Source organism: Heloderma suspectum, chromosome 1 (assembly GCF_057233095.1).
Source record: "Heloderma suspectum isolate Gila_16-S chromosome 1, 16-S_ref, whole genome shotgun sequence".
Taxonomy (NCBI): domain Eukaryota; kingdom Metazoa; phylum Chordata; class Lepidosauria; order Squamata; family Helodermatidae; genus Heloderma; species Heloderma suspectum.
In genome coordinates, this window is record NC_139458.1 from 136,758,652 (window position 1) to 136,772,532 (window position 13,881).

Below are 13,881 nucleotides of genomic sequence, written 5' to 3' on the forward strand. Positions count from 1 at the left end.
ATATGAGTTCTAATAATTAAAAAATTAAACCATGCAGGACTCAGGTCAGTCTGCTTGTGCTATATCTAGTAAACCTTTTCAAATATTAAAAGCTTGGGAACTTATTCATGATCCTGGAAAATATTGGTTGTTTTCCCCGAAGTATCTATCTCAACACCAACAACACCTTTGTGGTCATGCAATAGTAGTTACTTGCTAGCTGAAGCTATTTAGAATAAAATCATCTCCTTAAAAATTAGAAGTAGATATTTTTGGAACAGTGAATCCTATAATTTTTATCCACCTTGAAGAGATAACAGGATTCTGGAAGAATAAAAGAAAAGCGTCCGTAAAAAGCACAAGTATCCTTACATCATCACTGGACAGGTAAGTGACTTGTCCTGGGGGGCCAGGGGGACCTGGCAGTCCTATCCCATCTTGACCTCGTTCACCCTCAAAAGAAAGGGGGGAAAACATTTTAGAGAGTTCAGTTCCAAACCTTCGTTTCAGCCAATTTGTGCCATTGGGGAAACTGTTTGCATATAGCAGGAGGCTCTCGTTTTAACAGGGATTTTGAAGCAGCAATCAATTATGCTTTGTCAAATTGCTTTCTTCATCTTCCATGAAATAGTTTCCAACCCTACTCTTAGGATGCTTCCAGACAGATGGCTTCTAGTGCTACCAATCAAAATACATCATGAAGCTATTCCATCTTTCCATCCTTAATGCAAGTCCTTAATATTTTTTTTGTAGTAAGAAAAAAAGATGGAACAAGTGGTGGGAAAACACAGGAGGGTTAGAAACTGCAGACAAGAATGTCTGGACACACAGACACCCCTCTGTGAATGAGGCAGAGCAATGACATTATAAAAGCCTAGTCTGGAAGCACCGCAGTGTGATTAAAATTCTACATCTGCCTCTGCCATTGTCTGGAGCAACTGAGCACTCAAACAAGGAACTATCTCAACAGTAGTCATTCATTCCCCTGCTCAGCAACACTTCTCCCAGATTTCCCATAAGAGGCCCTGGCACAGACAATCTTTCTGCTCCACAGATCTATGCCGGCAACTAAAAAAAGTGGGAGAGGGGTGCACATTTGGAAAAGAGGGGAGTTGGGGGTACATGTTAGAATATGTTACTGGCACAGGAATATATTACCCAAAAGTTTTGAAAAGCACAGTCTTAAAAACCAGTGACTGTTACCACAACCAAATCCCACATTTTAAAAATCATTTGTGTAAAAATGCACACACAGAGAGACTTAGCAGTTTCTCCTCAAATCCAGGCTGGTACTTACTTTAGCCCCTGGGTCCCCATGATCACCCTTTGCCCCCTGAAATGAGAAGCATGGGGAGATAAACACATTTTCAGGGAAGAAGACAATTTCACACAACAGAGAACCGTGTCTCATGATGGAATGTATTGCAAATGGCAGCCAGTGTGGTCCAGCAGATGGAGGCTGAACTCTCACTTCAGTCCTGGACTCGCTGGGTGGTTTTGGGTAAGCTAGCAACACTCAATCTGTTCCCCATTTATGAACAAAGAAGAACAGTGATATCTCTCATGGATTAATGCAATCAATATTGTACAATATTGCACTGAAAGCTATATATAATAACAACAAATATTTGAGGTGTGTAATCACTTACAGATGAGGAGAGCATCACTGTCACACTGAGTCAACTTTATGGGGGCACAGGCTATACAAGGAAGATGAGAACTCAACTGCGATGGAGTCAAAGTCCATTTTCAGCAGCAGACTGCTGCTTTTGTGCTTCCTTCAGTGTTTCTTACACATATGTAATGTATAGGACCTTACTATTTTGGTTCCAAGGGCCAGAATGTCATTTTCTGTGAGTTGGTCAGCAAGAACCACCCTGAGCACCATTTTTGGCAGAAAGTCAGGATATACATGTAATAAATAACTATAGAAGAGACTTTTAAAATTAGGATTCTGAAGGAGTCGCTGCACTGAAATATGTGCTCACCTGTGGTCCTGGGAAACCTTGTAGTCCGAGATGACCATCCAGCCCTGGAAATCCAGGGTCTCCCTATAAAACAGATGAACAGTATAATAAAGAATCCTAGACTTTACCACAAATGCCATTCAGCAATTCAATCCAATGCCCAGTAAAATATTTTCAATAATACATTAATAAAACATTCCTTAAAAACAGCATTATGATGCAGACTTACCTTCTCTCCTGGCAAGCCTGGGAGACCAGTACTGCCAGCATCTCCCTGAAAGTTAACAAAAGAACAGACGCACGGCTTATTTTTACTGGATATCTAAAAAACCTACACTGTAATTTTTCTGTCTTTTTAATTTTTATCCTACCCCAACGAGCCCAGATGGTGTAGATACACATACATATATATTGGGGCGGGGGGGGAGAGACACATCAGTAGCAGTGGGGTGGGATTTGTGACAATACATTGCATGATCTACATATAACATAAAATGGTCACTTGTGTGTCTGCCTATGCTCTGCTAGGGCTATTGGAGCGATGATTCTTGGCAACTGGCACTCATATTTTTGGGCAAATATTCATCTTTTGTGAGAATCGCAATGCACTAGCATGAGGAGAATATCCTAGCCTTGTTCTCATAGATGTCATGACTGAGCTTAGTCTCATGACAGGCCCATCTTATACCCTCTATAAATCTTCTCTACTCACACATGACTCATGCAAGGCTTTGAACAGCATATTTGCAACATCCTGAGTGGTACCAGGGCAATGCTCCCAGTGCTCTCTTGTAACAGCACAACAACACAGCTCACAACACTGCGCGAGTCCACTAGTGCTTGCACCTATCGCTATCCATGTTTTGCCTTATGTAGTGAACTAATATGATCAGTCTGTTAGGGAAACAATGCTAGTTCGAATAGGATAACGAAGTAACCAAAAATAAGCCAAACAAACAAACAGACAGACAATCAAAACATTTCCTGACCTTGATTCCTGGAAGTCCAGGTTGACCCTATAAAAAGCAAAAGGAAGTTATCAACCACATTCTTTCAGATTTCACGAGCTATATGAGAACATGGACTCCTCAAAGACATACATACATACATATATATGTATCTGTTTTGTGCGTATTTAACATTAGTTAATAATATTAACATAGCAGAACCCTGTGTTACAGTGCAAACAAGATCTGCTACTCAAAACTTAAATATCACAGTCTACAGACAGGCTAGCTTTGTACGTTCAGAGCTAGCCTGACACTCCACTGCTGATTGTGAAATAATGTGCCAATTAGTGGTATATGTACTTCATCACTAGCATGCTTGTTTCTGCAAGAGGGATAGTAAGAGAGCAGAGTTCTTCAACTGAGAAGTGGCAACATAAAAAGCTTTTAATGCAGGTCCAGTATAGACTTTGTTATGCCATATGGTTCTTGCAGCTCAGAGGGTCAGGATATGATTTCAAGTGTGCATAGCTTTCTTTAGACTGCATCCCTTTATCACTAGCAGTAACACATTATACATCTGTAATGCAGTGTTGAAAGGGAAACCATGATACCCCATGAAAATATTAAAAGTATTTGCAGCCCAATCCTATGCATGTTTGCTAAGAAATAACACTCACTGTACTATTCAATAATGCTTGCTCCCAAGTGAATGGACATAGTGCTGGAGTCTCAGAGAAAGAAAAGGCTGAACAAAGGAATGAGGAATTACCTGTGGCCCTTCTGGTCCACGTGCTCCAGGGACAGCAGAAACAAATGGCAGTCCTGAGCCTTCCATATCATCCTAAATAATAATGGATGGTATTAGTTAGTCTACAAGCATGTATCTTGTAACTTTCCTCATTGTATGTCACTTTGTGAGGGCTTGGCTCCAAAAAGCATCTTATAAATACTTTGAATAAACAAACAAACGAACAAACAAATAAATATAGATAGAGTTAGAACCCTGACAGTGGCCCAGTTCGGATGTTCAATTCTTGGCTTGTTGAGCAGCTGGGAAGAAGTAACAGGGCCGTGTGCTTGTTCCTCTCCCCTCCTCTCCTCAGTGCTTGCATCCTGTTTTAATTAAACAACAGTTAGCTGTTACATCAAAAATGGGGAGCTGTGGTTTAATGTCAGTTTACTAACCAGGATCTTAAACCAACATCAAATTGTGGCTAATATGCTGATTAGTAAATTGACATTAAATCACCAGTGCCTCATTTCAGACATAATGGGTTTTTGTGGTTTAATTAAACCAGGATGCAAACACCAAGGAAGGGAGATGGGGAAATGCATCTGTGGGTGCACTTTTCCTTAATATACACATTTTGTACATCTTTTCTTTTATTGGAAAAGTCCACTGTAAATTTCAGAGAAGTCAAATTTCAAAAGATAACTGAGTTTCGGTTCATGTATTAGTTTGAATGTGCAAAATTAGGTAAGTTTGTATTTAAATGTGAACCAAATGAATTTCTCCCCCTCCCCTACTGAACCAAGTCTCACTATGTGCAACAGCTGAACTGAACACTTCTCCTTCTCCTGTTTGCCCTTGCCTCTTTCTGTCTTTCTTCCACCTGTGTGGAAGTTTAGACTGTAAAGTGACCTGACTTTTTGCTTGTTACTCTGTAAAGTATCACACACAGTGATGGCATCATCATTATCAATAATAAGAAACTGTTCCATTTTTCGGCATTTTACACCTCTGGGTCTTCCTCCAGTCCACCCAACAATGACAGATCAGACCATGGCATTCCAAATCTGGTACTCACAAATCCAGCCACAATGCCTGGCCCCGGGGGCCCTGGAGGCCCAGGCTGTCCTCGGGGACCCATGGGCCCAGGAAGGCCTGCCAGGCCAGTTTCACCTGGTGCTCCTGGCAGCCCTGCATCTCCTTTACTGCCCTGGAAATAAATAGGAAAGAATGTTTGAATACAGGAAGGAGCAGGAAAGTAAAAGATGGCCAAAGAATAGCCAACAGCATGTCAGAAACAGAGGTATGTGCACATACACACAGAAATAAAAAATCTGAGCAATGTGTCCCTAGTAATAGAATATTATGCATAGTATTCACAGAACAAAATGTTGCAACACTGCCACCATCATTACATGCATTGAGCATATACGTGCACCAGTCCAAAATTACGTGTGCTGCTTATCTGTGCTCTATAGCCTGAGATTCACACTGGTGACAGCCACCTTCCCTAATCTGGTGCCCTCTAGATGTTTTAGACTACAACTCCAAACATTCCTATCAGCCATGGTGGCTGGGGCCGATGGGGATTACAGTGTAATACTCCACATTACTGAGGTAAATGTGGATAACTGAACAAAGAAGTGAGCAAGCTTGTCTTGAGTTTTGTAGTTGTCGATCTGCAACCAATTTAGTGTGTATATTATTTACCTGTGTAGAACACTACTCACAACTTCAGTGCAAACGTATTCAGCACACACATCTTCCTTGCACTGTTGTTCATTAATAAGCTTGTGTGGCCCAAACTGGTGGTCTTCACACAGATAAATATCTTGCATAAGCAAGAGTTCTGGAGATATGTGGGGAAAGTCCGCTTCAGTCCAGACATTTGACAACAGACACTGGCTTCAGGACTGTGCTCAAAGTCTTTGCATTTTGTTTACAGAATGTGTGCAATAAAGAGAGAAAGTACTTATAGTCTATCGGCAGCGTAGCTTAAAGAAAACAAAGACCTCTTTTATTTAATAGACATATGCTATTAGCTTCTCAGAGTTCAACAACAAAAGGCATTCTCATCTGAAATGTTTTGTTGCATACTTTAAATTGAATAATAATGCAAAACATTAACTCTAAAGATGGGAGGAAGTAAAACATGCATCCTTTTCTCTAACAGCTCTTAAGTATGCTCGGTTAATAAAATATAAAGAATGGGACCTATATATTTAATTAGACATGTCTATGTGGGAAACAAAATCTTACATGTAAGTTTTATCAAAAATGTTATGAGAATTAGGGCTACTACCAACAAATAGATCAGATCCAGAAAAATGTTTAAAATATCTAGAGCTGTAGTAATGCAAGATGCAATATGCGGTGGTGGGTGTTTCTCTCCAGATGCTGTTGGATCACAACTCTCATCATCCTTGACCATGCAAGCTGCGGCTGATGGAAATTGGAGCCCAACAACATCTGGAGGGCCACAGGCTCCGCACCCCTGCTCTAGACTAACTTAACAATTCCAGCAGGATGCTCAACATGCAGGAGCCCACTGCATTTTCTGTTGTTGTTGTTGTTGTTGTTGTTGTTATTATGTCTCCATGCATATATCAGATTGTTTTATTTTGGAAAGGAGACAACTGCAGCATATAACTAAAATGTGCCACACAAAAACATGCACAGAGATGTTACCTCCGTTCTTGGTTTTCCCCTATACGGGACTGTGTAGTAATAAGAAAATAGCTCTAGTACATCAGGGGGAATAGGCAGCAGAGTATTCTGGTTAGATGGAAAAAGTGAATGAAGACAGGAAGAAAGCAGGAAAAGAGTAAGTGTCCCAATGATCTGTGATGGCAGACAACTTCAGTCTCACTGGATCATCACATTTTTGAATGCTCTCCTATGTGCCCAAACTCCTTGCAAATAGAAAACTAGCACAAGGGGGAGTGGGCTGGGCATGTTTCTCCCTCTCATGTACTAGGTTTTGTTTTTATTTTTTATTTGCAGGCTTTTTACAAGGTAGAGCTTTCACCACCTGTGGTAAGAAGAAATACAGCCCGCTCTGCCATCTCAGGACTCTGCCACCTAATTCTGCTGCACGTGTAGACCAGGTCAAGCACAAAACACTGAGAGTGGCAACTTATGTTCCAAGGTCAAGGTAAGTGTGTATGGTGTTGAAATGCTGAGTAGACATATATCCCTACTTGCAGTAGTCATAAGACTATATGTGAGTGGCTGGTATGTGGATTATATGATTATTACTGGTAGTAATAATGAAATACTACATGAAGTTGTAAATCTATATAAGGAATTTTGACTGTGAATGCATCTGAATTTAGAACCACACTTCCCCATTTTCCCATGTGGAAGGTAACCTGGCTGTTGTCTCTTCCTGCATAATAGACTGGAACCAGGCTACACAACTACCTGTACAAAAAGAAAGATGTGGAGGAGAGAAATGTCTAAGTGAAGAGACTGGGAAGGCCAGGAATTGGGCACCGAAGGTGTTTCCCTGTCAACTCTGTTGCTTCAGACTCTCCACTTGCAATAGCAATTCCATTGAAACAGTCATCAAAAACCATCACATAAGATGTAAAGAGGAAGAAAAATGGTGGGGAGATTTGGCAGGAGCAGAGCTGAAGGGGCAATGGCTGAAAACCAGAGCAGCCAGAATGTAGACTAGGAAAGCAATGCAGCCAGGAACAGGGGGCATTAGTTAGAGGAAATCTGGCCATTCACTGTGACATCTGAAAGCGTCTGGACTAGATCCTTGTGGGGGAGGGGTTAGAACTAGTTTAACATATTCATTTGGCTTACTTCCCCACCTATGTACGCTAAAGAAGGGTGTCACTTCAAATGAAGTTCTAGCCCTAGCAAGGTGCTAGGGAGGTGATGGGTGACTCTGCAGATGAGATATCATTTACTGACAACTCTGTTGGCATCTTACAACTATAAATATGCAGGCTTTTCCATGGTATCAGCTGCACACCAGTAGGAGATGTTAAGAATGTATTATAATTTATATTAAAAAGTAGCTATGCTTTATGGCATGTACCTTCAATACAGAGGGAAGAGAAAATAATGTGCAGAGTTATGTAAAGTTAGAAACAGGCCCAAGAAGTACTGATTTCTAGTCCACCCTGAAACCATGCTGCCTTCAATGATGGAGGAATTATCTTATTTAAAAAATATACCTCTAGATGTGTAAAGAATGTACAGTAAGTGTAATTTTCACCCTATGCTATAGCTGTAGTTTGGGGGCAGGCTTACACTACAAATTTAAACCAGCTTCAGACCTGTTTGCCTGTCGTGACCCCTAAGAAGGAAACTGGGGAACTGCATTTCTCTAAAGGCACTGGGGATCTCTTGCACAGTACTCTCAGCACCACAAAACAACAACTCCCAGTGTTTCTTGGGGGGAAGAATTACCTTGAAATGGGTTTCAAAGTGATGCTTCCCCCAAAGAACACTGGGAGATTTCTGAAATTGGTTTCAAAGTGGTTTATATTTGTAGTACAAAAGTGGCCTATGAATTGAAAGTAAATACACAAAATACACTCAAAAAGGCTCACTGCACAGGGGAAAGCCTTACAATGGGTATTGCTGTCAACTCAGAAGCAAAAGATGCTACAGTAACAAATTATCCAGAAAGTGAGCTATTCTACCTTAGGTCCAGGTGCTCCTGGGAGGCCTAGTTCACCTGTTTCTCCCTGGAAAGGAAAATACTAATGAATTAATACTGAAGTGCTAAAAGACATTTTTAAAAGTAAATGTAGGCCAGAGGCAGCCTAGTTTCTCAGGCTGTTCCTAAAGAGCCTGCTACTGTGACAATATTGCAACTCAGTTAAAAGTCCTTGTACAGGAGAGAGATACATACACGTGCTCCATTCAACCCAGGCTGACCAACGATCCCTTCTCTTCCTGGAGGGCCCTGGAAAACATAACAAAGGGAAAGCTTAAGAAGTCTTTTTAAAGCAGCCAGCAACAGTTTGCATCCATTAAACTAGGACACCTGCAGCCTCTCATTCTTGGCTCCGCCTACACAGCAATTAGACTTTTAAAACTGCTCGGTACCAATTAGGAATGTACAGATTTTGCTAAATCCATTCTGTCTGTGTTTTGCAGGTTGTCAGGCATATTTTGCTGTCACCGGCTCATTGATGGTATCAGATTTTTCCCACCTTTTGGAGAAGTCCATAAAAAGTGCCACAATTTACAGAACTTTTGCTGGCACGTAACATTTTGCATATCATGCTTAGCTCCGCATTCCATCAGTGAGCAGAGTGCACAAAAAACAAACAACAAAAAGACTGCTACACAGCAGAGGCTGAAGAGAGATCAAAGTTGTATAAAACGCTGTGTGTTTTATGCCACAAATCTGTGTTTGTTCACAAAGGAGCCATGCTGCCTGGAAATGTCTTGGCAGGGGGTGGGGGGAGAGATCAAGCAGCAACACGGGGCAGCTTATTATAACCCTCTCCCTCCCAAGGAAAAGCAGCCTTTGTAAAACAGTCTTCCCCAACCTGGTGCCCTCCAGGTGTTTTGGACTACAACTCCCAGTATTCCTGACCATTGGCCATGTTGGCTGGGGCTGATGGGAATTGAAGTCCAAAACATCCGGAGGGCACCAGGATGGGGAAGGCTGATGTAAAGTGTTACTTTCTCCTAGCTACTAGTTTAGACTGTCATAATTCAGCCTTCTGGCTCACTAATGCAATATCCATATTATTATACCTTACAGTCACATTTAGGATACTGTTTTAGCTTTTGGTGAAGTTCACAAGCATATGTATTGGAATATTTGTGATTTACATCCAATGCAGAGGAACAGAGGCCTGAATTTCCTATGTGAATTAATCCGCATCCTATCCATGGCTCTGAAATGACGACCGAAGAACCAATAACCAAACAAAAACCAAATGATACTGGGAGGCGGCTTCTGGAGACAGACTCACATTGTGTCATCCTCAGTTAATTTTCCCAGCATCCCCTTTAACTTACAGGAAGTCCTGGAAGTCCTGGGATGCCGTCTCTGCCTGGCACTCCAGGGAGGCCAGGTGGCCCTGGAAGGTCAGTACCATTCGTCCCAAATCTTCCAGGTTGTCCTGGCAAGCCAGGCACACCAGGAGGGCCTGGGGGCCCGGGCGGTCCTCTGGGGCCCTGAAACACAGTGAATATGATGGGTGCCCAATCTGTTCTAGTCTGAAGACATCACCCAAGAGAGTCACACATAGGTCACACTGAGCTGGAAACAGCCATTTCTTGAGTATCTGCTGAACAGTTAATGTCCGAGGAGCATGCTATACTCCACCCCCACCCCACCCAAGAAGAAGCACACTGAATGCAACACCAGTCCAATTCCTCACATGGCTTAGGTACTTACTTGTAAGTTTTCCAAATCACCTCCAAAACCAGAGCCTTCCATATCAATAAATGTCTGGAAGAAAAGCACACGGCTACATAAAAGTGATCAAGCGCACCCAGGCTAATTGTAACTGGGGCAAAGAATGACAGGGCTCAGAACACTATATCTACCTAACTCCGGCTACCTTGCTGCAGTCTGAAAAGGGGCTACAACTATAAGGAGTTAAGACTGTCCTGAAGGAGAGACAGTCAGACACTGTGCAGGGTGTGCGAATAAATAAGAAAAGAGTGTTCACCCCTCAAATTGCCTAGCACTTTTATTGACATTTATTATCCCGTTTTTCAGCTACAAGGGCTCCCAGGGCAGCTTACAATAAAACATGCCATCAGTACAAAACAATACAAATGAATTAAGACACTTTAGAGCAGAGCAGGTAGTAAATAAAACAGCGTGAAAACCAAAATCTAAAAGGCCTGGGCAAATAAGAGGGGTTTGCCTGGTGTCAAAAGAGAGCAGATAAATACATACAGACCTAAATAAATATTAGCAAAAGGGGGAAATTTGTTTACAGAGAAAAGCAGATAACTGCACTGGCAGCACCATATTTCAATATTACCTAAAAGTGACCCAGAAGGGGCAGTACAACAAGAACAAGCTCCTCCCCATCGCTTTATTGTGATTATCTGGAACTCACCAACTTGTCCAATTTAGAACCAAGTCCTGGTTGCCCTGGTGGTCCGGGTGGTCCAGGGGGGCCTCTTGCACCAATGCCTTGATCACCCTAGATATGGAAAGCAAGTTACAAAGGTGAGAATGTTAGCCGCATTCAAAAGGCAACCACAGACAGAACACTGTCAGAAAATGCTGATCTCAAGTAAACTTGACAGCTTAATAAGAACACATCAAATTATATTCAGGTGATCCAATAGCTCATACCTTTTCACCTTTCAGGCCAGGCTCACCCGGGGTCCCAGGGAATCCTTGGGGGCCAACATCACCCTGCATAGGAAATAAATAAGTGATGTGACCAAGACTGGGTGATTCCGAAAACCGTACAGAAAAGAGGTGGCAACCTTTTTGCCCCCAAGGGTCACATGCGGCAATGGATGGTGAGACAGGGGCCACACTTGCATGCATACTGGTATTCATGCACATACACACACTCTCATGCACACACCCTTCCCACCCACCCCCATCTCAGAGCTCAGGGATGGGGAGATTTAACCCCACACACACACACTCTGAAATCACTTCATGCTCCCACTCCAGGGACAGGGGGAGGCATGTGATTTCAATGGGAAAATTGCATGGAGCGATGACTCTCCCCATGTGTTGTCTTCCCCATTTAAGCAGAACTCCCGACAGCCGCCAAACAACTGTGGTGGTCTGCCAGGAACCCAACTGTGCTGGGAAAGAAGGGGCATGAGGAGAATAATCTGTGCATGCCCTGTCCTCCAGCACAATCATGATAGCAGGATGGAGAGGAATTTGGGGGTGGGGGAGCAGTGAGTCACCCATAGTGGGCCACACAGGAGGCCTTCAAGGGTTGCTCAGATCTGATATGGAAGCATCTATAATATTTTGTTGAAACACATACACATATTGTGTAAGGCAACTGACACCCACATCAAGGTGAACTGTTTCTAAGAAATAGCTTTACTGCCACCTGCCTCCATCAAGATCTTTGCCCCAAATCAGCAAGAACATAGTCTATAAGGGCTTCACTGCACCAGGCATTTTATCTCACAGTTTACTGGAACTTCTGCTTCCAGATTCTTTGCAGGATAGATCAGCTCCTTTACACTGGGTGGACACATGCTTTGAATCAAAGGCTTCCTCTCTCGGTAAATTCTATGTTTCATTATACAGCCACTAGATGGCACTGCTGATATATCACATTAACATCCCTTATTGCTTTATCTCCAATACTTTTGAAAGTGGGATAAAAGGGGGAAAGTGTGAGAGATATCCTGGAGGTTGGTGATATTATGTAAAGGACCTGCAAACTTCCATGAGTGGCCAATCACGAACATGCAATAAATAGCTTGTGTAGAGAAGTTCTAAGTGTTTTTTAAGAAGGGCTCCTAGGAGTACAAATCAAAAGACATTGTGAGCCGATTTCATCTTTTGACAGGAAGAAGCAGTCAGAAAACACAGGAGTGTTACAAATGGAAGATCACGATGGCTGGATCTCCCATCATAAAATTCTGTGTTTGAGGTAGGGCCATTACAGAATAAAAGCCTCATTTGGAAGCATGCTGTATCAGATAAAGCTAAACTCCTGCTGAGAAGTACTAAACACGTCAAAAATACTGGTGACTTATATTACAATGTTTTGACCATTTTGATCACTCAGAAACAAACATTACTGACACTTGTGGTCATGCTTAGGAGTAAAATAGAAAATATTTTGTAAGAAATGTTATAAAACCTTAATAAATTATATTTAAAAGATTCTGATTTTTTACTATTTTGATTTGCCCATCTTTGTTTCCCTACTCCTTAGGTTGGGAACCCTTTAGGAATGGCGATTTATTTGGTGAGAATGCAGTAACTCAGCTATGGCATAGGATGCGTTATAGATATAACTGATTCCCTACGTGTTACTGTTTTTAGTGGATGACCCCAGAATTGGGGTGTTGCTTTTTTATTTTAAGGCATACAAAAAGCTTGTCTTGTAATTTCCATATAAAACCAGGTAGAACTTCTACACACACATTTTAATCTCTTCCCCATACCTCACACATATACAGTGGTTTGGGGTGCAATCCTAAACGCACTTATTAGGGAGTATGCGTCAATGAATGAACTGGGACTTACTTCTGAGTAAACATCCATAGGACTGTATTGTAAATATCTTTCTAGATTCCAAAAACAGGACAGCATCACAGAGCATCACAGAAAACATAAACTGTATTTTTTTAAGGAAAGTACTGACAGTCAAATAAACTTCTCTACAACTATACCAATTAAGTATGAAGAATTTATTTTAAAAAGATGAGATAACAACAACAGAACTTACTGGTTTACCATCTTCACCAGGATCTCCCTAGTAAGATTAAAACACAGGAGGTTAGCAGAAGCCAGATTTTTTCCACACTTTTTCATTTCATCCCACCCCTGCATTCCAGGTCCTCTTTCCTTAGTATCTTCTCAGCATTCACAAGGGACTTAGCTTATGGGGAAGAGAAACCTAAGCCCATACACTCACTGATATTTGCACAAAACAAGGAATGTTTGGTTCTAACTCTGTCTATGTGGAAAATGGTTTAGGGTGCAATCCTATGCACATTTAGACCAAAAAAAGTCATACAGCTTGCAGCATGGCTGGCTGAGACATGTTGGGAGTTGTAGGACTTTTTTCAGTCTAAACTTGTATAGGATTGCACCCTTTAGAGATAAAGCTGCCCAGGGAGGGAGATTTGTCAAAGAGAGCAGTTGTAGGATTGGTAAAGGAGAGGGAGTTATTTTGGCCAGCTCTAAAAAAGTTTTAAAAAATACTTTTTTTTTTTTAATAGCAGGAGCATCAATCAAGGGAGGCACTCGGTATGCATGCAGACAGACCTCAGAGGAAGCAGGAGAAACAAAGTTTGCTGCCAGAAAAGCAGAAGAAATGAAAAAAGGGGGAGAAAATTATATGGAAAATGAACTGTTAATGGATGAAAGGCTGAGGAGACAGTACATTATTAGCAGGATGGATGGATGGATATATTATATTTTTATACTGCCTTCCTGAAACCAACCAGGGTGGTTTACAAAAACTGCAGAACATAAAAGCTATAAACACATAAAACATAATAAAACATTAAAAGCAACCTTTAAAACTATAGCGACAATTAAAAAACAAAGTGTCATGGATCTGCCACGAAAGGCTGATGGCACAGTTCTCAGTGT

The 13,881-nt window shown here is 41.7% G+C and overlaps 1 protein-coding gene and 1 long non-coding RNA gene across 2 annotated transcripts in view; both read right to left on the reverse strand.

The window, feature by feature from the left end:
• Positions 1 to 13,881, reverse strand: part of LOC146357977 (uncharacterized) — a 717,854-nt gene that overhangs the window by 282,328 nt on the left and 421,645 nt on the right. The gene's annotated exons all lie outside the window — the stretch shown is intronic.
• Positions 1 to 13,881, reverse strand: part of COL18A1 (collagen type XVIII alpha 1 chain) — a 111,186-nt gene that overhangs the window by 34,634 nt on the left and 62,671 nt on the right. The window contains exons 9-22 of the mRNA XM_084859665.1: positions 13,010 to 13,036; positions 10,924 to 10,986; positions 10,682 to 10,768; positions 10,006 to 10,059; positions 9,624 to 9,782; positions 8,500 to 8,553; positions 8,288 to 8,332; positions 4,705 to 4,836; positions 3,666 to 3,737; positions 2,936 to 2,962; positions 2,176 to 2,220; positions 1,968 to 2,030; positions 1,277 to 1,312; positions 352 to 432 (exon numbers count right to left, since the gene is read on the reverse strand). Of these exons, the coding sequence (XP_084715791.1) occupies positions 352 to 432; positions 1,277 to 1,312; positions 1,968 to 2,030; positions 2,176 to 2,220; positions 2,936 to 2,962; positions 3,666 to 3,737; positions 4,705 to 4,836; positions 8,288 to 8,332; positions 8,500 to 8,553; positions 9,624 to 9,782; positions 10,006 to 10,059; positions 10,682 to 10,768; positions 10,924 to 10,986; positions 13,010 to 13,036 (945 nt within the window). The remainder of the gene's footprint in view (positions 1 to 351; positions 433 to 1,276; positions 1,313 to 1,967; positions 2,031 to 2,175; positions 2,221 to 2,935; positions 2,963 to 3,665; positions 3,738 to 4,704; positions 4,837 to 8,287; positions 8,333 to 8,499; positions 8,554 to 9,623; positions 9,783 to 10,005; positions 10,060 to 10,681; positions 10,769 to 10,923; positions 10,987 to 13,009; positions 13,037 to 13,881) is intronic.